The 25,258-nt window shown below is 43.2% G+C and overlaps 1 protein-coding gene across 4 annotated transcripts in view; it reads right to left on the bottom strand.

The window, feature by feature from the left end:
• Nucleotides 1-22,511, bottom strand: part of ATF2 (activating transcription factor 2) — a 50,735-nt gene extending 28,224 nt beyond the window's left edge. The window contains exons 1-9 of one of the 4 annotated variants that reach the window (XM_048486623.1): nt 22,380-22,511; nt 12,476-12,548; nt 12,053-12,122; nt 10,610-10,706; nt 8,768-8,886; nt 7,996-8,124; nt 6,258-6,436; nt 5,723-5,837; nt 2,713-2,799 (exon numbers count right to left, since the gene is read on the bottom strand). In XM_048486623.1, coding sequence (XP_048342580.1) covers nt 2,713-2,799; nt 5,723-5,837; nt 6,258-6,436; nt 7,996-8,124; nt 8,768-8,886; nt 10,610-10,706; nt 12,053-12,100 — 774 coding nt within the window. In that variant the 5' untranslated portion in view covers nt 12,101-12,122; nt 12,476-12,548; nt 22,380-22,511. The other 3 variants (XM_048486625.1, XM_048486626.1, XM_048486627.1) reach the window with 3 other exon arrangements.
• Between the last annotated feature and the right edge of the window lie 2,747 nt (nt 22,512-25,258).

The raw sequence follows: 25,258 nt of genomic DNA, 5'->3' as shown, positions 1-25,258 counted from the left end.
ACAGACAGCATGGAAATGGTTAATTCCTGCCCAGTCCTGATTGGCTGTGTGAAATTGCCTAAGGGCAGAAAAGGGGGCAGCAAAAGTCCTGAGGAGGGTTTTTTTTAATTTTCTGGGGAGAGTCCCAGGAAGGGGGACTCCGAGAAAAGGGTTTGAGCCCCAAAACCTGACAGGTTACAAAATAAACAAAATTAGGATTAGATTGACTATCTGATCATTGTTTAAATATCATAACTTGGAATATTGCTGGTTGGCATAATAAGATCCAGGATGTTGAATTCTCCAATCTCCGAACCAGGTTTAATATCATAAAATAAAATTAGGGTGACCCTAGGAACGTGTCATTAGGGCTTGTTTACTCTCCCTGAAGGGGAGGTCTCCTAGATATGGCTGCAGGGAAGCACCTGAGGGGGACTAGTTAGTTTTGAAGTGGGAGACCAGCTTCCTGAGGGGAGAGCTGTGACCCTTCTTGGAGTAACCCAGTGGACATAGGAATTCTAGGCAGGGACCCAAACAACTCACCTTAGGACCATATGAGAGCCTAAATACTAGTTTGACAATACACACTTCTGGGTTTTTTTAATATGTTTATGTGTTCCTCAATTTAGCTTTTCCATTTATTCAAAGAAAATCTTTTATTGTTGTGCTATAAAGCAATGTGGGCTCTGGTGCTGATTATTCCAGATGTACTCAGAGGAAAATGGGGAATAATTCCTGAGGAGATAGTTCCTCAGTTTTAGGGCTTGTGAAAGAGGAATTATCTTTTCCCACCTTTTGGCACACTACAGTCCTTTTATCTTGGTAGCCAGAACAGTGTGTATAATAAATATGCTGGCTTGAACACTATGAAGGGGCGCAGGGCTCTCCCTTGTGTTTTATCATAAGCAAGGTTCTCTTGAGCAAGGAACCTTCCCGGATGGGTTGAAGGAGGCAGTGGTCCACCCACTCTTAAAAAGACCACCGTTAGATCCAGGAGATCTGGCCAATTACCGCCCCGTTTCGAATCTTTCGTTTCTGGGGAAGGTAATTGAGAGAGTGGTGCTGGAGCAGCTTCAAGGTTTTCTGGATGACGATCGGCCACCCCTTCCAGTCCAACAAATTGCTGGGCATGGGACGGAGACTGTTCTCGCTAAGTCAACACAGACACACCCGTATCCAGCTTCGACCAGGGCGTGATCGGCGCTTTGCCGGTGCTGTTGTGATCTCACCGCAGCGCTTTGATGGCTTCCACCACCGCACCTTTGGCCCACCGCTTCCGTCCGAAACGTCCAGCGGGATAACCTCATTCCGGACTCAGCAGCGAGGCGCGACCAGGCCTCCCGGAAGTGCCCGGGCCACGCGTTCTAGCATTATTGTCCCCGCCGTTATTTAACATCTTAATATTGAAGCTGAAATCACCATCTAGTGATCCATGCAACGTCATTTCCAGACCCTGACTATTGTAACCGCCTACGGGCCTTCCCTTGCGCCTGATCCGCCAAAACTTTGGTTCACCATGCAGCAGCACGCCTGCTTTTTTTTACAGGCAGCACCCTTCGTCATTATCCAGCCTGTGCTGCGCAGCTGCATTGGCTTCCAGTAGAGTTCCGGATCATCTTCAAGGTGTTGGTGTTGGACCTTTAAGGCCATTCACGGCCTGGGACCATCGTAGGATCTTCGGTGACCGTGATCACCCCATATGTCCTTTAGGCTGCCTCCGATAGGCTGAGGCCAACTTATTGGTGGTCCCTGGTCCTTCGGTGATGCTGGTTGGTTTCCACGCTGGGCTAGGACTTTTACAGCCCTGGCCCCTGCCTGGTGGGAACGCCTCCCTCCAGCTGTCCGACCTAAGTGGGACCTTAAGGGAGTTCCGGGCCTGTAAGACAGAGCTGTTCACTGGCCTGGAGGACCCAGCTAATAGTGCCCTGCCTGTGGCTCCTCAACACCTGGGCCAATGCATTCCATCACTGAGACTCGCCATGCCTCCCCTTCATCGGGAGGGAGGTGGGATTTTATGTTGCTGAAACGCTGGACTTCACCTTACATCTTGGATTTTAATTTAATTTATATTTAAACTTGATCACTGCTTTAAATGTTATTAATTATAATGGTTTTAACAAGGCACCTGAGTTCCTCCCTGGGACAAGGCATAAAAAATCCAATAAAATAAAATAAATAAAATAACAAACATCACACTTGAGGCTATCAGGCATCTTTTCTTACTTCCTTTTTAAAAAATAAGCAATGAAGATTGAAGCACTGTGGAAACTAAACTGTACATTTCTCCATCATTTGGGGGGGGGGGGGGGGGTCACCTACAGGGAACACCCAGGACATTCACACAGAAGATGACAGAAATATGTCGGCCCACTTCATAGCTGAGCCTACTGGTGTGACAATCTGTGGAAAATGTCTACAGTTGTCTAAAATGCTATATAAATAAGAAGCATCATTATTATTATCCAATGTAGAAGGCAGTTTTAGATGTCAGATGAACTAATATAAACGTATTACACAATGATAGAAGGGGTTCACCACTCTCCTTTCCCTTCTGACAACTGCTGTTGCTTAATAAAATTAAAGTAAAGAAAACGAAATATTTGTATAGCACTCTGGCAATTAAAAAGCAGCTGACTGCTTTACATCTGTATTTATAGTAGGGCCCACTGACAAATAAACTACAACATTTTGTGCACAATCATTTCAGCAAACAATTGTGGAAAGCTCACTTACCAATTTAGCTTCTGACTGCACAGGCTGTGGGGAGGAGGGGCCGGGAATTCCTGGGATGCTAGGCACCACGGTGACAGGTCTAACAAGCTGTCCAAGAAATTCAGAGTTAATACATAACAGTGAGCATATCCTACTTCATTAGCAGCTAGGATTGGCTGTTCCTTTCTAGTCAAGGGTCCAAGACAACTGAGCTTCACAACAAACCCCAAGTTGTCCCCCCACAGAAAAGGCTAGTAATTCTATTTATTTACTGTACTTCAGAATGGCGTAGTGGTTAAGAGCAGTCGCACTCTAATCTGGAGAACTGGGTTTGATTTTCCGCTCTGCCACTTGAGTTGTAGAGGCTTTATCTGGTGAACCAGGTTAGCTTGTGCGCTCCAACACATGCCAGCTGGGTGACCTTGGGCTAGTCATAGTTCCTCTGAGCTCTCTCAACCCCTCCTACCTCACAGGGTGTTTGCTCTGGGAGCAGGGGAAGGGAAAGGAGATTGTAAGCCCATTTGAGTCTCCATAGGAGAGAAAAGGGGGAAATAAATCCAAACTCTTCTTCTTCTCTTCTTCATTCATACCTGGCCAGTCTCCTCAGTGGAGACTGAAAGCAGCTTATATCATTTTCATCTCCTCAATTTCATTCTCAACAGTTATTCTGGAAGGTAGATTAGGCTGAGAGTCTGTGACTAGCCCCAGGTCACCCAGTAAGCCTCCACGGCAGAGTGGGCAGTCGAACCTGGATCTCTGGATCCTAGTCCGACACTCTAACCATGGCACCACACTGGCTCTGAGCATCAGGAGAGGCTCATAGATGCTGGAATTCAGACTTTCACTTTGCACCTGGGGAACGGAGAAAAAGCAAGGTCCCTACCAGTGGCTTCTTTTCACTCAATGGGATTTAATACTTCCATTTTCAAAGGAAGGCGGATAAAAGAAAGTTCCAGAGGGTAGCCATGTTGGCCTGTGGTAGAACAGCTAGATGCAAGTCCAGTAACAACTTAAGAGACCAACAAGATTTACAGGTTATACGCTTTCAAAAGTCAGAACTCTGACAAAGGGAGTTTTGACTCTTTATACCCTCGAAATCTTGATGGTCTCTAACTGCTACTGGGCTTGAATCTAGCTGTTATAACAAAAAAGGGAGGATTAATTAGAGAGGGAGGGAGGGAGGGAGGGAGATTTTACAGGCCCAGGATGGATGTTACTTATAAACAGGCATCTTTATAATTATGTTTATGACCAGAAGCTTAAATAGGTTTAAACCCACAAGTGGAGGGTGCACCACCTTGGGGAGGTAGGACGGGATGGTTGCCTCGGGTTGGGGAGACAACTACCTGGAGATCTTTGATGCTGAGTGCTTCTCCCACCCCCATCAGTTGCTCAGAAGATCCTCCCCTTTCCCAGGTGCATCCCCTTTAAGCGTTCCTTCTCTCTGGATCCAGAAGCAAGGAGTGGCTGCTCACGCTTCCGCTCCTGTTTCTCAGCATGCTGTTCTGCAAGGCCCTCTTCTATCTAGCTGGGAACTCCTCACATCACCTTCACTCATATATGCTCTTCTGGATTAAGCAGAGCTGCAGACCACCAACTGGTTTCCAGCCCTGGGTCTAGACCAGGGGTAGGGAACCTTTAACACTCAAAGAGCCATTTGGACCCGTTTTCCACGGGAAAAGAAAACACTTGGAGCCGCAAATAATTTTTGACATTTAAAATAAAGATAACACTATATATATAGGGGTTTTTTAACCTTTTACTCCACTCATTCTGAGAAGCGCATGGATGAGCCCGCCTTGTTGCCTGCAAGGCGGGCAAGGATGAAGCCGGCGACTCAGCCTCGCCAGCCGCCGGGAAAGCGCCCGCCCTGCTCCAACGGGGCGGGCGAGAGGGATAGCCCGCGGCGCAGCCCAGCAGACCATGGGCAGTTGGTGCGCCCACCCTGCTGCCTGCAGGGCGGGCAAGGATGGGGCCGGCGGCTTGGCTCGTGGAGCCACAGTGCAAGGACAGAAGAGCCACATGCAGCTCTCGAGCCGCAGGTTCCCTATCCCTGGTCTAGACTCATGTCTGTATTTGCCTTGTGGAAACCTGGAGTGGACTAAAACCAGAGGCAGGTTTCAGCTAGTTCACACCGGTTCAGCAGAACCAATAGCTAACTGGCTAAAATCCCACCCCCACGGCGGCAGCAGATTGGGTCGCATGCCCGGGCCGGCAGTACGACCTGCCAGGGTGGTCAGTGGCCTGTTGGCTCTCCAGCAGGTCGCCTCCCCAGAAGGCCGTACCGCTGGGCCAGAGGCCCGGGTCGCCAAGCCAGGCAAGCTCGGAGAAGGGAGGCAAGAAAGGCCAGCCGCCATTAGCGGTTGCACGATTACAGCAGTGCTTCTCTCACCATTAAAAGTGGTGCTCCAGCCTCCGCCGTCACCTCCTCCTCTCCTTCCTCCTCCTTATATCCTTCGTTGGGCGCAGGCCCGCTGAGCAATTCCTGGCTACTGCTGGTGCTGCTGCCGCTGGGACTCTCCGCACTGGGATACTCCATGGAGGCCGAAGAGCACAGAGAACAGGAGCTTAGCGACTCCCCTCCCTGCAGGCACCAAGCTGGCCCTGGAGAGGACTGGTAGCCGAGTGCCGCAACCTGCCAGTCCTCTCCCAGGCCAGCTCAGCATCTGCACGTAGGGGGCGACAAGCCTGAACTGCCCAGCGGGCCTGCGCCCAATGAAGGAGACAAGGAGGAGGAAGGAGACGAGAAGGTGATGGCAGAGGCCAGGACACTAGTTTTCCTGGTGAGAGAAGTGCCATCGTAATTGTGCAACTGCCTTTGGGGAAGGAGGCCTGCTGGAGTGCCAGCAGGCCACCGGCCACCCTGGTAGGCCACACCGCTCGCCTCCAACCCCGCCCAACATTGGAAAGGGGGGCCTAGCAGCCAGGTAAGTGGGTAGCCGGGGTGGGGTTGGGGGGGACGGCAGCGAACCAGTGGTTGGAGTTTTAGAATCCCACCACTGGCTAAAACATGCCATTTAAACACACTTACTGGAACTGCAGTTGGGACATGAACATTAGAGTTTGTGATCGAGGCGGGAATAGCAACAGGCATCGTTTGTCCATTAGGAAGATGCAACAGCAGGGGGAAAGGACCTGGCACCGGCCTACGAGAAGCAGAAATAAATAAACAACTACAGCACACTTCTCGCACAAAATATTTTACACTGTCTATAAGTAAAAGCCCTGACAGCACTGGAGCACAACCTCTGCCTGTTTTAAAAGACATAAGTTGACAGATGTTGATATATCTAAGACAACTGCCCAATTATATTTTTATTAATTGTAAGATTGCTCAATACAGATTATAAAAGGAAATGAGACCCACATTTCTGGTTTCAAATACTACATTTTTATTTTTTCAAAACCCAACCTGTAGCCAATAATCTTTCATTCAATCTGCTGCAACTTTAACAATCCAAAGCATGCAAACTGTTTTAAAGACAGATGTATTGCGAGTAAAAGGAGGTGCTTAAAAACAAGCCTTTGGCAATATTTTAGCGTGCACACTTATACACGAAACTCACACTATTGGCCTATTGGAGGATGGTGCCTGTGTTATGACGGTGCTAGAAGTTGGTGAAGGTATGGCTTGCTGAATAATGACGCTCGAGTCAGAACTTGCAAGCAACACATTAGGAACCTGTAGAGAAGGTGGACGAACAATCGTTGACGTCGGCTGCGCAGTTTGCTGCAGAGACACTTCCTGGGAGGGAAGAGAGAGAACGGAATGCTCATCGTTGCACTTTGACCCCTCAGAAGCCCTTTACAATCAGCATGGTATCAATATAAAGTTATCATTTACAATTCTTTTTTTCCTCATTGCAACTGCGGTAGTTCTTACATTCGGGCCACTCCATGGAAATAATCTCTGGGCCAGTTCCTATGGTAGAGATACCAAAACTAGTTTCAGCAGAAATGACTGCTAATGTGAAATGGCATCACACAAGGTGAGCAACTTTCCATGCCGCAAGGCTATAATCCTATAGTAGCACAATTCAAGACAGAAGCTTTCCAGGCAGTACATGACTTGGTGACCCCAGTAGAGAACTCATCAGCTCAAACACTGCATTTTTTCCCAGGTGGGTGGGGAAGGGCTTTTGAAAGTTCTGCATCACAGAGCCATTGACATTGTATAGGACACAGCATAACTGACCAAAGTTCTTGCATCCATAAATGGAACACTGTACATTAAATACATTTATTACCTTATGGCAATGGGTTCACAAGGCACTAACCAATCATCTGACCTATTCAAATACAATTATGTAAAGCATGTGCAAATACAATTATGTAAAGCATGTGCACATACACAGACACGCTCCTTGTAAGCAGCCAGATAGATCAGACAAGGTAAGAACTGCCCTTCAAGTAACCAAAGACACTTGTATAAAGTTTAAGTGCCAAGAGTTATGTCCCACAGTACAGGACTTCTCATCGGACAGAGCGATAGAAGATTCAGATAAGGATGGGCTGAACACCTGACATTACCATAGGAGGAGACATTTGAGACATCTTCAGTAACCCCTTTTGATGTGCAAGAGAAGCCCTATCTGTGACGTATCTCACCTACCTTCTGACTCCACCCCCGTACTCCCCCACACTGGAGCCCAGAGCAGGATCTGACAACATCTCTCCCAAACTGAACCCTGAACCACCCCAACCCCACTGGAGATCTCCTAACGTCAATGGGACCCACTGTCTTTTCCTCTTTGAGAGGGTTTTAAAATTTGATTCAGATATTCGCTGGATGCTGTTTATATTGTATTAACTGTTATTTTAATGGATTTTTAGCTTATAGCAAATGGAGTTGCGTATTTATTGTCTGTAAGTTATTTATTTGTATTAGCTGTTTGCTTCAACTGTTTTGGGTTTGGTTATTTTGTTGGGAAGTTTGTGTTGTACACCGCCCTGAGCCCTTTTGAAATAGGGTGGTATATAAATTTAAATGAATGAATGAATGAATGAATGAATGAATGAATGAATAAAATCAAGCCATCTTTAAGAGCTGGTAGTCTGGAGTGGCGGGGTTTGCATTTCCTTGCAGGAGGATTTAAGGAGTTCACCTTCAGCTTCTGACAGAACAAGATCTAAACTCCATTTCTGCCAGCTCCAGCTGTTTGATTCCTGCATCTCAGATCTTGAGCAGAACGTTAATTCTCTTTTCTATTCAGTTTGGTCGCGTGTGGGAAGACTGGCCTGCCACCCACAACTTCTGTGAATGGGTTTCCAAAACTCTCACATGTCAACTGAAAAGATCCTGACCTTTTCATCATTGGTGGTGGACTCTGGATGAGGTAAAGGACTATCCTGGTGAGTTGTCTCGACAACTGAAGGCTCTTCAATCTTATTCCTTATAATTGGTGTTGCAAGAGGCGATAAATCTAGAGGCATCTGGAAAAAAATAGGAGGAAAACAAAAAACAAAAATCAACTGCACATCACCTCAACAAAGCAGGTCTTCTTTTCAACACGTGGCCAATTTATAATGAAAAACGCAATCCACGCAATACTACTATCAGGACCAATCCAATAAAGCAGCTCATGTCTTGGCTGTAGCATCTTTTTTCAGTGACTTTTGGCAGTAATAAGATGTCTAATGAAAGGAAATTATGCTCTGCTGGCACCACACTTACACTCTTTAAAAAGATATCACTCATGGCACAAGCAGCAAAAGTTCATCCCAAGCAAAAATCAGAAATACGAACATGGGAAAGCAGACTTCCTTTTCAAACTTTTCAAAAATACTTCCTTTTCAAGCAACACTATTTGTTAATATTTCGGTATCTTCTATAGAGTTATTCCTAGCACTCCTCCAGTCTGCGTTTCTTGTCAAAATAGATTTATAATAAAGAGCAAATTACATGTAGGGCCAGAACTCCCTACAAAGGTGATTTCCAAGGCAGTTTATACTTACCATCTGAAAAAGTAACAGTGACCACCACAATTTCCAATGGTACAAGAATCGCAACAGTAAACTCAGTTCCGACAGTTCTGCACAAAATTATTTAGCTTAAAACTCTGTATCATCAACTTACTTTTTTAATATCATCTTCGGAAGCTTTTTTGAATTCATTTTCAAAAGGACTTGCTAGTTCGTTGAATAAACCTACTTCTTCACAATTCTTCAGGAATCGGGTTGGTGTTGGGGTCTGATCTAAAAAGAAAAGTGACATATATGCTGTTATTTTGTATAGTTACAGAACTTTGTCAATTTCATTGTTCCCATGTGCCTATTCTTTTTTCGTAAAGCTTTAAGCCTTTGGCTTTCTTTTAATAGTATATACTATATTTACCTTATGATCATTTACACTGGTCTATCACCCTAATAAAGATTCTGATTCTCCTGTTGTTTTAACACTGCTTAGCTACATGCTCATTTACACATATCTGCATAAACAAGTTGCCATTGCTACTAATGCCCCAGTAAATACACAACAGATCCTAACAAGAATGCAGCATAAAACCAATTATAACTTCACCCTTTTTAAAATTAAAAATATATCCAGAATGCTACTTTTCAACCCCATTTTTTAATTAATTGGTGCTGCCTATACAGGAAAACTTTGAAGACATTTACAAAAAGGTTAAAAACGTTTTAAGATATTTTGAACACTTTTAGACACGTATGGCACAACTATATAATCTTCAGATTAAGGTAAAATGCACAAAATAATCATAAGTGTTTGCTTCACTGCAACTGGTAGCCTCACCCAAATAAACATAAAAAACATAAAAATAAACAGTCATTCATTCTGTTAGTTGTAATTCCATAGTTTACTGATTGAACAACTGGGACTTAATTGACGAAATAGTATGGAACAGGAGTTCCAGCAGGGGTGTCCATCCAGATGTTCATGGACTACGATTGCCATCACCCCATGCTGGAAGGGACTGATAGGATTTGTAGTCCATGAAGATCTGGAGGGCCAGAGTTGGATACCCCTGAGTTAGAGTGTAGGACTAGGAAAGAGGGAATCAGAGATCGAACAAATATTGTGCTATGAACTTTGATGGGTGATCTTGGGCCAGTTCCTTTATTTTAGGGTAGCTTACCCCACAAGGCTGTTGTGAGGATAAAATGGAAGAGGGGGAACCATGCATGTGCTCTGACCTCTCTAAAGGAAAGGTGGGATTTTAAAAAAGTGATAAGATTTGAACACCAGGGTTAGTTTGCCTTATTTATAAACTTCTAATACAGCTAAGTGACTGCAATTATTTCCGTGTTCCTTGGGGAATAATTTCCTTTTGTTCCAAAGGGGTTTGCGCCTAAACAAGTGGGAACAGAAGAGCACCCATCGTCAATACACACTCTCCTTAGAATACATTTTCGTTTCCAGCTTGATAGCCACCATACCTAATATGACGCACAATAAAATATTATTCCAGTTCACAATTAACTTCTACTACAGGGGATGCTAGCAACAGAATACCACTGTGGGTTGGATCCAGACATATGACCTGAAATTCTGTCATGGGAGAAAAAAAAAGATATTCAGGAGGTCCTGTTATATTGCTTTTGCAATATAATGTTTTCTAGGATCAATGCCAACCTAATCATCCTACTTAAGTCTACTCGATGGAGCTTACCCTCAAGAAAGTGTCCTCAGGATCACACTATTACTGTAAAGCTGATGCCTGCCATGTTGGCCAAGATCAAAGTGTCATTTAACTGGACTGTTATTTGCTGTTAAGAAGTCCAAGCTGGCAAGGCACGCTACTTTGACAGGCAAAGCAACAGCCGAATATGCTGCAAACATTTTGTTGGTAAAGGAGTCCCTTTGATATTGCTTTTTTATGAATTGAGACAAACCAGATGTAGGAAATACACAAAATGTGTGCACATTCCAGAAGAGGGATTAATAAAAACATATACTAACCAGCTACAATGACACTGTCATTACGAGCTGGACCAAATTTCAGTGTCATCTCATGTTTATGTTTATGGACAGCCAAATGATCCTCGTTGGTAAAACGCTGTGGCAAAAAGTTTTAAAATAGAGTTAAAAAGCGAATTTTGACTAAAATGATAACAACACGGAGAATCATTTTCATTATAGGTAACAGCTGATTATTTTTTAAAGCCCTGAAAACACTGGTGGTACAACTAAATACATTCCCCACCCATTGCACAAAAATATTTTTTAAAGAAAAAGCTTCTCTGTGTTCTTCATTTCAGCCGAATCACCATAAGTAAAAGTATGAGACTTTCAGTAATTCCAGAGCCAACAACCTTTTTGATGAATATCTGAACAATGATTGTAATACCATACCTACAGCAAGAAATCTAGCAGTCTGTCAAGACAATTTGCCCAGTTATAAAATATGAGGGCATGTGGAATTCTCCCAAGACCACAGCTATGATTTTCAGCACAGTAGCACTGTCACGTGGTCATTTCGTTTTTGGGAATGTAAATCCAAAACTGCTTTAAACAAATTGCTGATGAAGTCTCCTAAACTGTAATAAGGTTGAAACAAGCCCCCTTCCGATAAATCAGTTTTAATACTTCAATGATCATTTACCTCTGGAAAAATACCATGAACATCTCTACTTTTTAAAGAAAAATCTGTTTTCATCCTGGTTAGTGACACAATAAATATAAAGGTAAAGTTTCCCCTCCAGTCATGTCCAACCCTGGGGTACCACTGTGAGCAGTGATTTCATAGGCAAGCCCCTTTTGTGCGGTAGTTTGCCATTGCTTTCCCCGGCTATTCTTTACCCCCTAGCTATGTGCTAGGTACTCATTTACCGACCAAGAAATGGATGGATGGCTGAGTTGACCATGAGCCAGCTGCCAGGATATCTGACCCACAGGGGGCTCGAACTCCTGTGTGAGTGGCAGTGCAAGCACTTAACCACTACACCACGTGGCTCCTACAATAAATATACCACTTAACAAAAGGCTGGAGTAGGCAGTAATATCTAATGCCAAAGAAGTGCACTCAAATTACACCTATCCATACTTTCATCAGTCATTTGCTGCAGAACTACTTCTCTGTTGTGTATTACTCAACGTCTCATCAGTAACTAGACTATAAGTGTCTCCAAACAAAAGAAGGGAGCTGTCAATGCTGGCTATTATGAACCGAGAGCACAGACCTTGGCTTGTGTAGGAGCTATTGCCTGACTAGGCACATCTGGCCATTAGAATTGACAGGGCTGATTATCCCGACAGAAGTTAGTATATGCAATTGAGGATTGTGACCTCGTTGGGATGACTGACTCAGTAGTCATCATAAACAATCAGTAAAAGTCAAGCAACCCCCCTCCCCTCTCATTTTTTTCTTTGTTGATTAAAATGGAAAATTCCAACATATATTACCTGTCCACATCCAGGGGCAGTACATAAAAAAGGTTTGTCATCACTCATATTCCACAGGTCCTTGTATTACCTACGTTGGAACAATAACCAATTCTAATGATTCAGAACAATATACCCAAGTTACAAAACAGGCTGCACAAGACACAAACAGGCTGCAAACCCCAAACATGCAATCCTACACTTGCTAGTGCTTCCCCTGTGCACAAATGTCTCTATAAAGACAAGCTTCAAAAGAGCCAACATCTCAACAAGGCAGATTAACAAGGCAGATTAGGGTATGTTTTCTAACAGAGGCAAGGAAGACATAGAAGCTCAAAACAGATCTGTGCAAGGATGTCCACCAGGAGACATTTCCACAAAATATGGAAATTATGCTTTTGACTAAAAACAGAAGTCGATATTGCATAACATATATAAACATACCTGGCAGATTTCACATGTAAGCTGATTTTCATAAGGATGAACTTATTATAATCTCCTTTTCATGACAATGGTCCTGTAATTCGAGAAAAAAATGTTATTACTTTCTTATTCTATATGGCAGCCCATGGTGGGTTATGAATACATCTTTAGCTGATCCTTTTCCATAGTAACAGAAGTATGTTACACTGAGGACAAAAATACATTTTTGATTGCAAGTTTCTGGGGATGTGTTCAGAGACAACCACAATGTTTGGGCAAGGTAGGACATCAGTGAAAGTAAATCTTTTGATAACAGCACTTTCTACAACCACTAAGATCACACAAATGCTTTCTCCAGGACAGTTGTGCTCAGACATTACATTTGTCCCTGTTCACCAAGCCCCTCCCCAATGTACTATGTTAACTGTAAACCTAGACATAGAAATGAGAGCCAGCCATGTAGTAGTTAACAGTGGCAGACTCTAATCTGGAGAACCAGGTTTCATTCCCCAACCCTCCTCATGAAGTCTGCTGGGTAACCTTCTGGGTCACAGTTTTCTCAGAACTCTTTCACCCCATGCAGAGGCAGGCAATGGCAAATCACCTCAGCAAGTCTCTTGCCTTGAAAACCCTGTGGGTTTGTCATAGCAGTGACTGGGCAGCACTTTTCCCCACCACAGTACAAAGTTTTTATTTATTTATTTATTAGTTAGATTTTTATACCGCCCCATCCCCGAGGGGCTCCGGGCGGTGCTAAATGTGGTCCTATGATCTCACACATACAAAATTTTACCCCATATATCCATGATTTGGGAGGGGAGAAAATAGTCTATTTGAGATTCAGGGTAGTTCCTGAGTTTGCAGAATGACATTATAAGACAAAGAATTATAGTTGTTTGGCAAACTTTCTGGGGGTCAAAGAAAGTTAATGGAGACTGAAGTTGATGAAGTATACAAATTCCCAGTATGCTGCAATGAGGAAAATACCAAGAGATACAGTGGCTCAGTTTGTAAAGAAGAGGATGAGAGATCTTATCCCATAACAGCATTTTGATACGTGATTGAAAATTGATAATGGGGACATAATCATTTTGAAACAAATACCTTTCAAAATTCAGTCTGAGAGAAAAGAATATGCTTTCCTCTCTGAAACAGACAATTGTGTTTCATGAGGGAAAATGGGAAAGCGTACCTTTTATTTTATATACTCTGGAACCCAACTATGTATTATAAATGTCTAACGTGGAACATAAATGGAGCTGATAAAAGAGGAGAAAAATATTTCATCTGAAAAAACTAAAACAAGATATAATCTGCCTACAAGATACCCATATTCGAAAAAAGGATGAAAACTTATTTGTCCCACAGATATTTAGGTGAAGAATTTCTCAGCCATTATTAAAAAGAAAAATGAGATAGTAGTATATATCAAAATGCATTTCAATTGGTTTTGACCAAAGGACATGGCAGATATGTGGGGGTGAAAGTTATCTGGCATGGGATTAAAACTATATCAGAAATTTATGCTCCAAAGGAAGACAAAGGAGTATTTTATAAACAACTTACTGAAAGGAAAATTATTAACCATGTTAAGATTGAAAAAAGGTAAAACATCTTGAGTGATGTCAACAAGTATGAATCGTATGATAGTTCAAAAATTATGTCAAAACATGAAATTAAGTTAAAAAAAATCTATCAAGGTAGAATAAACTTCAGTTACCACTGATGGAGAGAATTTCTGTGATTAAGATTTCTGTGATTAAGATTATACTACCAAGGAAGTTACTTTTGTTTCAAACACTACCAGTGTTAACAAACGATAGTCCATTTAAACAATGGCAGAATTATATCTCAAACTTTGTTTGGCGAGGAAAAATAAAGAGGAGATCTAGATTTATCTGATCTGAAATTCTATTTTACTGCTTGTTGTTTTGTTGGGTTGAAAGAATGGGTTATACTGAGAAACAGATGGCTGCTTGATTTAGGACATGATTTGAAAGTCAACACCCCCCACCCAAATGTTGTTCTGGGCTGGTGAGCCTACTTCAGGCTCACCAGTCCAGGTACCTCCCCCCTTGCAAGTGCCGACCACTTCCCCCAGTGCATTTTGGGTTGGCAAACCCAGAGCAGACTAGCCAATCGAGGTAACTCCCCCTCCAGTGCTGATTGGACAGCCATCCCCCGGCCCCAAAGCACGGCCAAGTACATTTCTGTCTTATCTTGCCCTTGTAACAAATGAGTTCAACACTCTGACTTTAACGATTAATATACAAATGAAACCAGAAGCTTTTCTTTTTGAGTCTTATGATCAAACAGTGAGGGAAGAATGGAATTTCATTCTTACGTATGAGATCAGCAGCAAGATTACTACATGCACAAAAATGGAAATTTGAATCAATACTTACTATAGAAGATTTGTGAAGGTTTGTGAAGTTACTGGAATGGGAGGAGATAGCCAAAGCTACCTCTTTGCTTAAAGAAAATAACTCATCTAAATTCACTGATAATTGGAAAGTGCTGATAGATTTCTTCATGAAACAGGAAAAAAATGAACGGATGATTTATGGTTTTGAGAAGCAGAAGAACAAGAAAATAGGTACAATAGAGAAAGGAATGATTTTATTAGTAATATACTTTGGAATTAGCTCTTTAACTGTAATTAAAGAGTAAGTGGTAAAATTGCTAATTGTGATTAGATTTGGTGTGGGGGAAACCAGGAGCTAATTATGATTACATCTGGTGCAGGGGAAACCCTTTCCCTTTTTAAACATAGCTTTTTCTGTTTGTTCTTGGTCATTGCTTTTGTTTTGTCTTGTAAAAAGTCTTAATAAAAAGTAATTAAAAAATTAAAAAGCCTGAGTTTCCTAATATTTATTTATTTGACCTCCACGTGTCCTATGTTGTTGTTTGAAAATAAAAATGTGTAGCACAACACATGCTTTAGAACAGCAATGACAAACCTATGATATGCATGTCAAAGGTGACACACCATGACATTTTGGTGACATACCAGTGTTCACCAATATCTGACAGCTATTCTCCCTTTTTGAGTTGGAGTCATTTTTGTAATTATTTGACGTTTGTGTATATAATACATGTCACCCCACATAATTGGACTGCATTTTTAAAAAAATGAATATGCAAAAAGTTTGATTCTCTTTCATTTGGGTGAAGGGGTGTGTGTGTGACATGCCAGGAGAGTCAAGTTGGACATTTTTCAAATTTTTGACATGCCAAGCCCAAAAGGTTCACCATTAACTAATGAGGGAAGAAGCAAGGAACGCACACACACAAAACACAGGATAGTTTTAATACGAAGGTTAGAAAAGGTTCAGGGTTCTCGTGAAAATATGGATGAAAGGAAATTCTGGATGAAATAAAGATAAATGCTATCTAGTCCTGGGTCTTCTTCTCAGCACTGGAAGGTGGGGTGGGGTGGGAGAGCACAAGGGGGAAGGCAGTATATGCTACTCCTGCAAAATTGCTCTATTTGTAGTTGCTTGGTTCAAACACACAGAGTTACTCACTGGCCAAACCTAAATCCAGATTTCCTACAGCACTGTTCACTCTGTTAAGAAAAACTAGTATACTAGTATATAGTATATTGGTATAAATACAGTCGACATCTATCAAATGCCTTAAATTTTAACTGATAATTTCCACTTCCATGGATGTGCAACATACAATTATGTAGGCAAAAAGATTGCAATTGAATTTTAAGGTTTGAATTGGAATATTTTAAGGTAAATTAAACTAAGTTTCTTTACTGTCTAAAATGGTTCAAGCCATGATGTCTCAAGCCATGACAAGCACCGGCAACCGACCACAGCCCAAGCAGCAGCATAGCTGCTATCACTGGATACAGGCCCTCTTTCCCCTTGCAACACAAACAGGCTACTCCAAACAAAGATAGGTAATAGCTTGGAACTCTATAGATTTTTCTACTGAGCTGGAACACAACCCTTACTTAGACAACCGCTTTCTTGTAGTAAAGAGATTTTAATGGGTGGGCAGAGAATAATGCCTAGATGCCAGGCATCAATTGCCACCACCTGACTTAAAATCTGAACAGCAGCTGCTAAAAACAATCAAGCACATTCCAGATAATTATGCATTAACTCAGAGAATGACGTAGATCAGGGAAGGCCAACCTATGGCACTCCAGATGTTCATGGACTACAATTCCCATCAGCCCCTACCAGCATGGCCAACTCCAACAGGTGTTATATACTCCAACAGGTATATATACCTCCAACAGGTATAAACACTCCAACAGGTATATATACTCCACTTGCTTTCCTACTATCAGATCCTCTGAAGATGCCAGTCACAGATGCAGGTGAAACGTCAGGAGAGAATGCTGCTAGAACACGGCCATACAGCCCGGAAACCACACAGCACCCCAGTCAACAGTGAAGTTGTTATAGGTGTTTCAGTAATTACCAGAAGGCATTTCACATACAGCATAATCAGCAATGTCCTGTACACAAGGATACCTGAAGTACTCATGCTGGCGACCCTCCCCTTTACTATACCAGTGGCACAAGGCATTGGTGTTGGTGCAGAAATCGAACATACACTATAAAGCACTGCAGAATCTTTTCCTTTTCCAGTGACAACACATTTCAATCATTCATCCCTTATGAAATCTACCAGAACAGACAGCTACGGGCAACTTCCTTTCCTAACTTTCCCTCACTATTCCTAGTATGCTTTCAAGCAAAGTAAGGGCAATGTTCCAGTGACTAGTCTGTTTCATGTAGCGTCTCACAATTCTGCTAGTTTTTGTTACCTCTTGATGAGTTTCAAAAGCAGCACCTCAGCCCCTTAATTAATGGTCAATTATGACGTTTTGTTAAAGCACGTGTTCTGCCATGAAACTTTCAAATTAGCACCATTTTATTTATTTCAGAATGTTTGACAAAAAGATAGCGGTGGATCAGTTTTTTAACATTTCATCAATGAAATACTTTAGAATCCATAACTGACACAAGTCACCGTATATGAAAGAGAGAAGTGAACAAAAGGCATCAGACATGGATATGGGAAAAGGGGCAAGAAGGAAACTAAAACCTGCACTTCATACAGAATGCTCAGTTCATGGGTGAGTCTAAAAATGCAGGAAGGCCAAAAGATGCTTGCCAGTCAACCTTAATGTATGAGCACAAGCCAATGTAGAAACCCGACAGAACAGTGTTTAAAACTCGAAACATGTTAAACAGTGCAAGCAAGGCTCAAAAATCCTGGTACTTATCAGTTCCATCTAGACCTCCATCACACCATTTAAAATCATACACGCAACTCACATTGCCCTAACCCTACCACTGACACATGACTTAACATCATGCACCTGACCCTTTGGGGAACTGGCTGAATAGGGTCTTCCTCCAGCAACAATGGCACAGGTTTCATCTTCTTCTGTTGCCAAAGCAGAAGGCAAAGCAGCTAGGATCTGTTTCCTCTGCTTGTTCACCTGCCTCCCTCCAGCACGAGAGCTGGCATGGCATAGTAACTAAGAGCGGCAAACTCTAATCTGGAGAACTGGGTTTTGTTCCCTGCTCTTCCACATGAGCAGGGGACTCTAGTCTGGTGAACCAGGTTTGGTTCACAAGAAGCCTGCTGGGTGACCTTGGGCTAGTCACAGTTCCCCAAGAACGCTCTCAGCCCCACCTACTTCACAAGATGTGGGGAGGGGGGAAGGCAATTGTAAACAACTTGGAGACTCCTTAAAGGTAGAGCAAAGTGGGGTATAAAAACCAGATCTTCTTCCTTTGGGGCAGTAGTGGATCTCATAAATGGATTCAGCGGCTACCAAGACTGCCCCAAAATTGACAAGCAAGCAAGGAGTGGATAAGTGGATACTCTCACACACAGGTAAGAGAATATATTGCAGTGGCACCTAGCCACCCTCACTGCTCTCTTACCTGGGTGCTTCTTTGGGGTGGTGGGTTTCCACATAGAAGGGGAAGGTCAGTGCGGCAGTTTTTAAAAACAGCAAATACTGCATGCCTGCCAAGGTTTGGCAGAAGGTAGAGAGGCCACCTTGACAACATCTTGCCAATGGTGCCTAATTCTGGAGGTGGCCCTGCTTCACAGTAGGTCAACTGATATTTATCAGGGTGGCTCATTTTCTATGCGAAGGGCTGGTTTTTTAAGGCTACTCCGCACAGTCATGTTAACCCACACAAGAGGTTTCAAGAAGCATAGTCCAGTCACTGGTTCACTACTTTTTAATATATTTTTGGAGGGATTCCTCCTCCTTGCAGATACAATCTAGCAACACTCAATCATATTAATTTCAGTCAGGCGTTTAAGCACATTCGGCCTTTCCTACTGACGTCTGTGGAATTTCAAGAATGTAACACAAGTAGTATAAAAATTCTGGTGTTTATTAAAGAGCACTTGATTTCAGGTGAATGTATTCCCCCGAGAGTTGCAACAATTTCATGGCACTGCTGTGCCACATTTACACAAAAACATGGTAGCAAGTTTTTATTACTACAAAATAACGTCACGTTCCTTTAAGGTGTTATCTCCAGCAGTCCCTAAAGAGACTGTCTGAGTCAGTCCATCTGATGGAACAACATTGCTTGCCATTTCTTGATCTGTCAGGGTTTCTCGAACAAGAAATTCCTTCCAAACTTACTCTATTTGCTACCCCCTCACATGACGACATGTGAGATGTTGTTGCAAGTGAATACATAAGCTGAACCATATCCTTCATAGCATCTCACAACAAGGTTGCTTTTCCCTTGCCTTGAAAACAGCACTGGCTACAACACTAACAACACTGGCTACAAAGAGTATTTGCTTGTGTCAAGTTCCTATGCATGATTTTAATGCATCTGCTTTTCAGATATCTCGCTAGTTGTCAAATTATCTGTACCTTGAGAAAACATCTTCATCACAGCATTATGGCTGATTACTGACCTAAGTGTACAAATACTTTGCGTTTATGTTCTCAGCAGCACAATGGTGCAGGGAGATATCCATTCACATGTAATGCTGATAAGAAAGCAGCATTAGAAGTAGCTAAATCAATAATCATATGGTGCTGACCACGGCACTGGAAGCCAAAGTAGAGTCTCTTATTGGAAAAAAAAGAGGAGATTTTTACACACCGCTTTCCTCTACCTTTAAGGAGTCTCAAAATGGCTACAATCGTCTTTCCTTCCCCTTCCTCCCTATAGACACCTTATGAGGTTTGTGGGAAGTGGTAAGATTCAAATAATTTAACAACCGGCTCCGGTGGTGGAATTCAAATAATTTAACAACTGGTTGTTTACAAGCACCATTTTAACAACGGGTTCTGCCGAAGTGGTGCAAACCTGCTGAATCGCACTACTGTATGTGGGGCTGAGAGAGTCCTGAGACACCTGCGACTAGCCCGAGGTCACACAGCAAGCTTCATGAAGAGGAGTGGGAAATCAAACCCAGTTCTCCAATTAGAGTCTGCCACTCTTAACCACTATGTCACCTGGCTCTCATGCTGACCATGGAATGGAATTCCAAAATTCATCTGAAAAAAAGGACCAATGTGTACCTTAACAGAACATTCTTTGCTTACAACACCAAAGCTTCATAGAACATAACCAAACTATAACTGTGATGCCCACTTATTTCATTACAAATAAGTATAATAGGTGCAAAATAATGTTTATTCCTTTCTTTTTCCTTCTATATTTTGCTGCCCCAGGAATTTAATTCCAAACCCCTTTATACTTTCCCCTTAAATAGCGTGTCCAAGCTTTAAAGCAGTTTTAAAGGGCTATGCGGTCCTGAGGAAATTACTAGTGTAGGATTCCAGGTTGTAATTAACAAATAAGATTTTATTTATATATGCGTGTGTGTTCTTTAGCTTAAACGTTTCAAGAAATAACTTACACAAAATAAAACAAACTGAGGCAACAACTTCCGCTGAGGTGACTTTACATCAATTCACTCTCTCACTCCTTTACATCTCTGAGATCATATCAGGATGTGACTCCTTTTCTAGACAGTATAGCAGAGACTGCTACACTGAAGAGTGAAGTCTCTCACTTCAGCACAGAACACTACCCCCCCCTCTCTGTTCAGCACATAATATTTTCCCTCTCTCTCAAGTTTTGTATATACTCTGATACAGTTTAGCTCAGGCTGACAGCACAGACTGCTGTTTCTCTCCCAAGTTTTAACACACTTGCTCTACTCAGTCACTCTCCATTGTTAACCTCTCTCACCTCCCTCTCTCATCCCCCATCCTCCTTCAATTCATCTCTCGATTTAAAGAAACACACACATAACAATTTAAAACGTTACAGTAACACTTTAAAGGAAGAACCTGACCACTTCAGAGGAAGAAAAGCCAAACCTGAGAACATTCCTCAGAAGTTATTTGAAGAAAGATACAGAATTAACAATGGGTAACAGGAGGCTGAAAGATACAACCCACATGAATTGAATTTATCACAATGGTAGCTATTTACAGGAACTGTACCTTATAGAAACTGTTTTCTATTAATGAACGAGCTAAGAAGTAACAGAACAAAAATAGCAGTTGGTATAGTCACAAACTGTCCTCACCGCCTTGATGTACTTTCATTAGATTTGCAGATAAGATTCATTTGAATTTCATCTTCCCACAATCAATACATGGTAAGCAGACATAAATATCCACACCAAAAAGATGGAGGAAATGTTTAATATCTCTCCATCTACACCTGCATCAAATAGATGGGAGAATGTCTCTTCTTTCTCCATGTACCAGTGTCCAGTTTCCAATCAGTTTGAATGTAGACGGAGCAAATTCAGTCCCCAATACCACCAGTTAAAAAGGTCAGCAGACTAGGCTTTCCCAACTCTGCTGTGGGGGGAAAGTACAAAATTCAGGCTTCGATGCACTCAGGTGGTGAGCTGGGACTCATGAAAACTCACGCTGAAATTAATGTTGCTAGACTTCAAGGCGCCACTGGACTTTTATTTTTCTACAACGGATGAACACGGCTACCACTCTGCATTCATTTCGCTCATCATCCTCATTCAGTGTACCACACATATCCTTGTTCTAGGCCACTTCACTTCCTTCCTCTCTCCCTCCCCAGTACTGGGAAGGGAGGCATTATTAAAGGAGAAAATCCCCACAATCAAATTAACCGTAGGATGTTAAAGTGAATGGAGGGAAGGATGCTTAAATACTGTTTCTCTGCTCCTCCCCCTTTGCACTATTTATACATGAGTAGACTAAACAATCTCCTCCTGTGGTGCAAATATTATAAAAGGAGAGGAAAGTGACGGCTTCCTACAAATAGCATTGGGTGGGGAGGATGCTCACCTTCTATTGCTCCCAGCATTAGGGGGAGGAAGGGTACAGAGGAGAAAAATCCCCACAACCCATATGGGGCATTTAGGTGAATAAAAGACAGGAAAGGACATTCTCCTTCTCTATTATGTTAATGCATTTTTTAAAAGGCGGGGAAGGAAATTATTCATACAGTAAAGAGGCGAGAAAAAGCAAGCACGGAATATAAGGCACCTCCCCCCCCCCTCCCTACCGTCCCTGCAGCCCATGGCTTTGGGGTGGGGGGATCCTGTCCTTCTATGGGGCTCCTCCCAGTAATGCTGTGGGCGGAGGCCCAAGGGCGGCGTGTATTTGCACGGGCCAGCCAGGCTCGCTCGTCCACCGCGAATAACGGGGCTCCCCGCAAGCCGCAAACCGTTCTGCGGGTGGAGAAATAGCCTTGTGTCGGCAGCAGCACCCGAGGCGCCATATTACAGCCTCCCAGACAGGTTCCCCCACCTCTTCTGCCCAGGCAGGGCCCGTCTGTCGTCCACTCAGGCCGCGTCCCGGGGAAGGGGTCCAGCCACGCCCGACCAGGCGAAAGCGCCGCCCTCACCCGCCTCGGCCTTTATTTCCCACAGAAGGGAAAAAAAATAAATCACCGCTCACCCCTCACACGACCACCGGCCGAACCGCACATTAAAGCCCAGGTCCTCCACAGGCTTCCGTCACATCTCGCGAGAACTCACGAACACATCTCATTCTCGCTCGTCTGAGGTTCGCTCGCATCTTCGCCCCCGCTCCCCCCTGTCCCCCTCCCCGGCGAAGGAGGAGATGTCACGTGACGAGAAAGGAGCGCGGCAGGGGCGGTTCGAGGAAGGAGGAAATGACACGTCATTGGAGAGGGTGACGTCGCCGAGGCGGCCCTAGAAGGGTCGGAAAGAGCCGAAGAGGCACGGAAATAACCGAACAGGATGCCTCTGCGCTTAAGAGCCTGTGGATAGAGGAAAGCGGTGGGAAACGAATGGACGGGAAAGAGGTGCGGGGAAATCCGAAAGTCTGCACCCATAAGCCAGGATTTCTATCCCCAAACGTTTACAAGGCACGTTCAGCGTGTAAGAAAACCGAATCATAGAGTTGGAGGAGACCACAAGGGACATCAAGACCAAGCCCCTGCCAGGAAAAATACATAATCAAAGCACTCCTGACCAATGGCCATCCAGCCTCTGTTTAAAAACCTCCAGAGGAGGAGACTCCACCATTCCACTGTCAAACAGCTCTTACTGTCAGGAAATCCTTCCTAATGTTTAGGTGAAATCTCTTTTCTCATAGTTTGACTCCTTGTCCTAGTCTCTGGAGCTGTAGGAAACAACCTGACATCCCTTCAAATATTTAAACATGGCTATCATGTGGCCCTTAACCTTTTCTTCTCCAGACTAAACCTGTTTTAGGAGCCGCGTGGCGTAGTGGTTAAGTGCTTGCACTGCCACTCACATGGTCAGGAGTTCGAGCCCCCTGTGGGTCGGATATCCTTGTCAGCTGGCTCATGGTCAACTCAGCCATCCATCCATTCCTGGGTCGGTAAATAAGTACCTAGCACCAGTAAATAAGTACCTAGCCAATTGCCATGCTGGAAGGGGCTGATGGGAATTGTAGTCCATAACATCTGGAGTGCCAAAGGTTCACCACCACTGACCTAGCACGTAGCTAGGGGGTAAATAGCTGGGGAAAGCAATGGCAAACTACCCCACAAAAACGACTTGCCTGTGAAATCACTACTTGTAGTGGTACCCCAGGGTCGGACACGACTGAAGGGGAAACTTTATTTTTATCATGTGCCCCCTTAACCTGTTCTTCTCCAGACTAAACCTACCCGGATCCCTCAGACGCTCTTCATAGGGCACGGATTACCTTTTACCATTTTGGTTGCCTTCCTCTGGACCCATTCTAGCCGACCAATATCTTTGAATTGTGGTGCTCAGAACTGGACACAGTATTCTAGCTGAAGTCCCCACTGATACCCCTGAAATGCTCACAAATTGTGGGTCCATTTGCGATTGGTGCTACACTTGTGCCCCAAGAGGAAATGGAAACTTTGCAAGGTGGATTCTCTGGAATCGTATCCCCATTGTGCTCCGTCCAGGTCTTCCCCAAGCACCCCACCTAATTCTTCAGTCATTTACCATGCCTGAGTTGGCACTCTGAATCAGTGGTATACTGTCTTGGCATATGCAGGATCTGCTTATCAGTCATGGGTTACATTTTACCCACTGCACTGTCCTTTTTATGTGCATGGTATCTGTGGCTTGTAATTTATTTGTACATTTGATGTTTTCAGGATGTAAATATTGTTTTTCTTTCTAGGTTTTAATGTGGCATTTTTATATGCATGTTGCTATTTGTAGAGTAAGAAAGAGGGGGGGCTTGATGGGTGATTGGATGGTAGCTGTGCACATAAGAGAGGTGCTGCAGAACATGAGGGATTTGTATTAGCCTAAGCAGCAAGTTAGAAAACTAAGCTTTATGGAAGTTATCAGTTGAAGTGATGAGTGAAACAATGAGGCTTCGTACCGAAGTCTAACAAATTTTTCAGAAAAAAGCTGTATTTTTCTGAACCCATTATGCTTATGAACTTTACTATAACTGTTACATTGTGATACTTTCCCATAAACTCTGTTTATGTTTAAGAGAAAATAAAAATTAACTGCTTTATTTAAAGGTTCCCCTTTTATCTCAGAGCAGCCCCCCACATGCTGATAGTTCTGTCAGTCTACCACATACAACTGACAATAAAAATAAGTAGGGAATGCAAAGGCAGGCAAGGAGGCTGGGTAACACAGCACACAACAGAATCTCAGAACACAACAGAGAGAGGGGCTTTCACATAAAGGGATCTCACAGAAAATAAAAAGTACAGTACCAAACACTGATTATTTTCTGGCATCTGCTTCAGGGATAGTAGTGATTAGTAGCAGGCTAGGATTTGACAGACGCAGGTTCAAATTTCCATTCTGCCTTGGCCCTGACCTATCCTCAAAAAACCCTTTGAGGTACAACAAAGAACAACATAATCTGTTCTAGGTCCCCAGTGAGGAGAAAGGTGGAATATAAATGGAGCTATACATATTTTGCAAGAGAAAACCAGACCCATTCTGCTGCTGTGCTGGTTCTCACCTGAATCTCTTAAAATGCTCAAGCAATTTAATTCGGTTACCAATTTCTGGGTTTATGAACCTGTACCTGACCATTTCTCTTCTATGCCACTTACCTGACAGCATCATGCTGGCAGGGGATGATGGGAACTGTAGTACATAACATCTGGAGGGCCACGAGTTTGACACCTATGCCTTGGATGGTAAATATGTGGAGAAGCCCTGGCTTAGGGGAAGAGTATCTGCTTTGCATGAATAAGGTCCAAAGTAAAATCCTCTGCATCTCCCATTAAGAGTCAGTTAGTAAGCAATATGAAAGACCTCCACCTAAGACCCTGGTGAGCAGGTGCCAGTTAAGCATAGAGAACACTGACTTTGAACAAAACAATTTCATGT

The sequence above is a fragment of the Sphaerodactylus townsendi genome, linkage group LG02, assembly GCF_021028975.2.
Source record: "Sphaerodactylus townsendi isolate TG3544 linkage group LG02, MPM_Stown_v2.3, whole genome shotgun sequence".
NCBI classification, from domain to species: Eukaryota; Metazoa; Chordata; class Lepidosauria; order Squamata; family Sphaerodactylidae; genus Sphaerodactylus; species Sphaerodactylus townsendi.
Note: the sequence above shows the minus strand (reverse complement) of the source record. Positions and strands in the feature narration are given on the sequence as shown.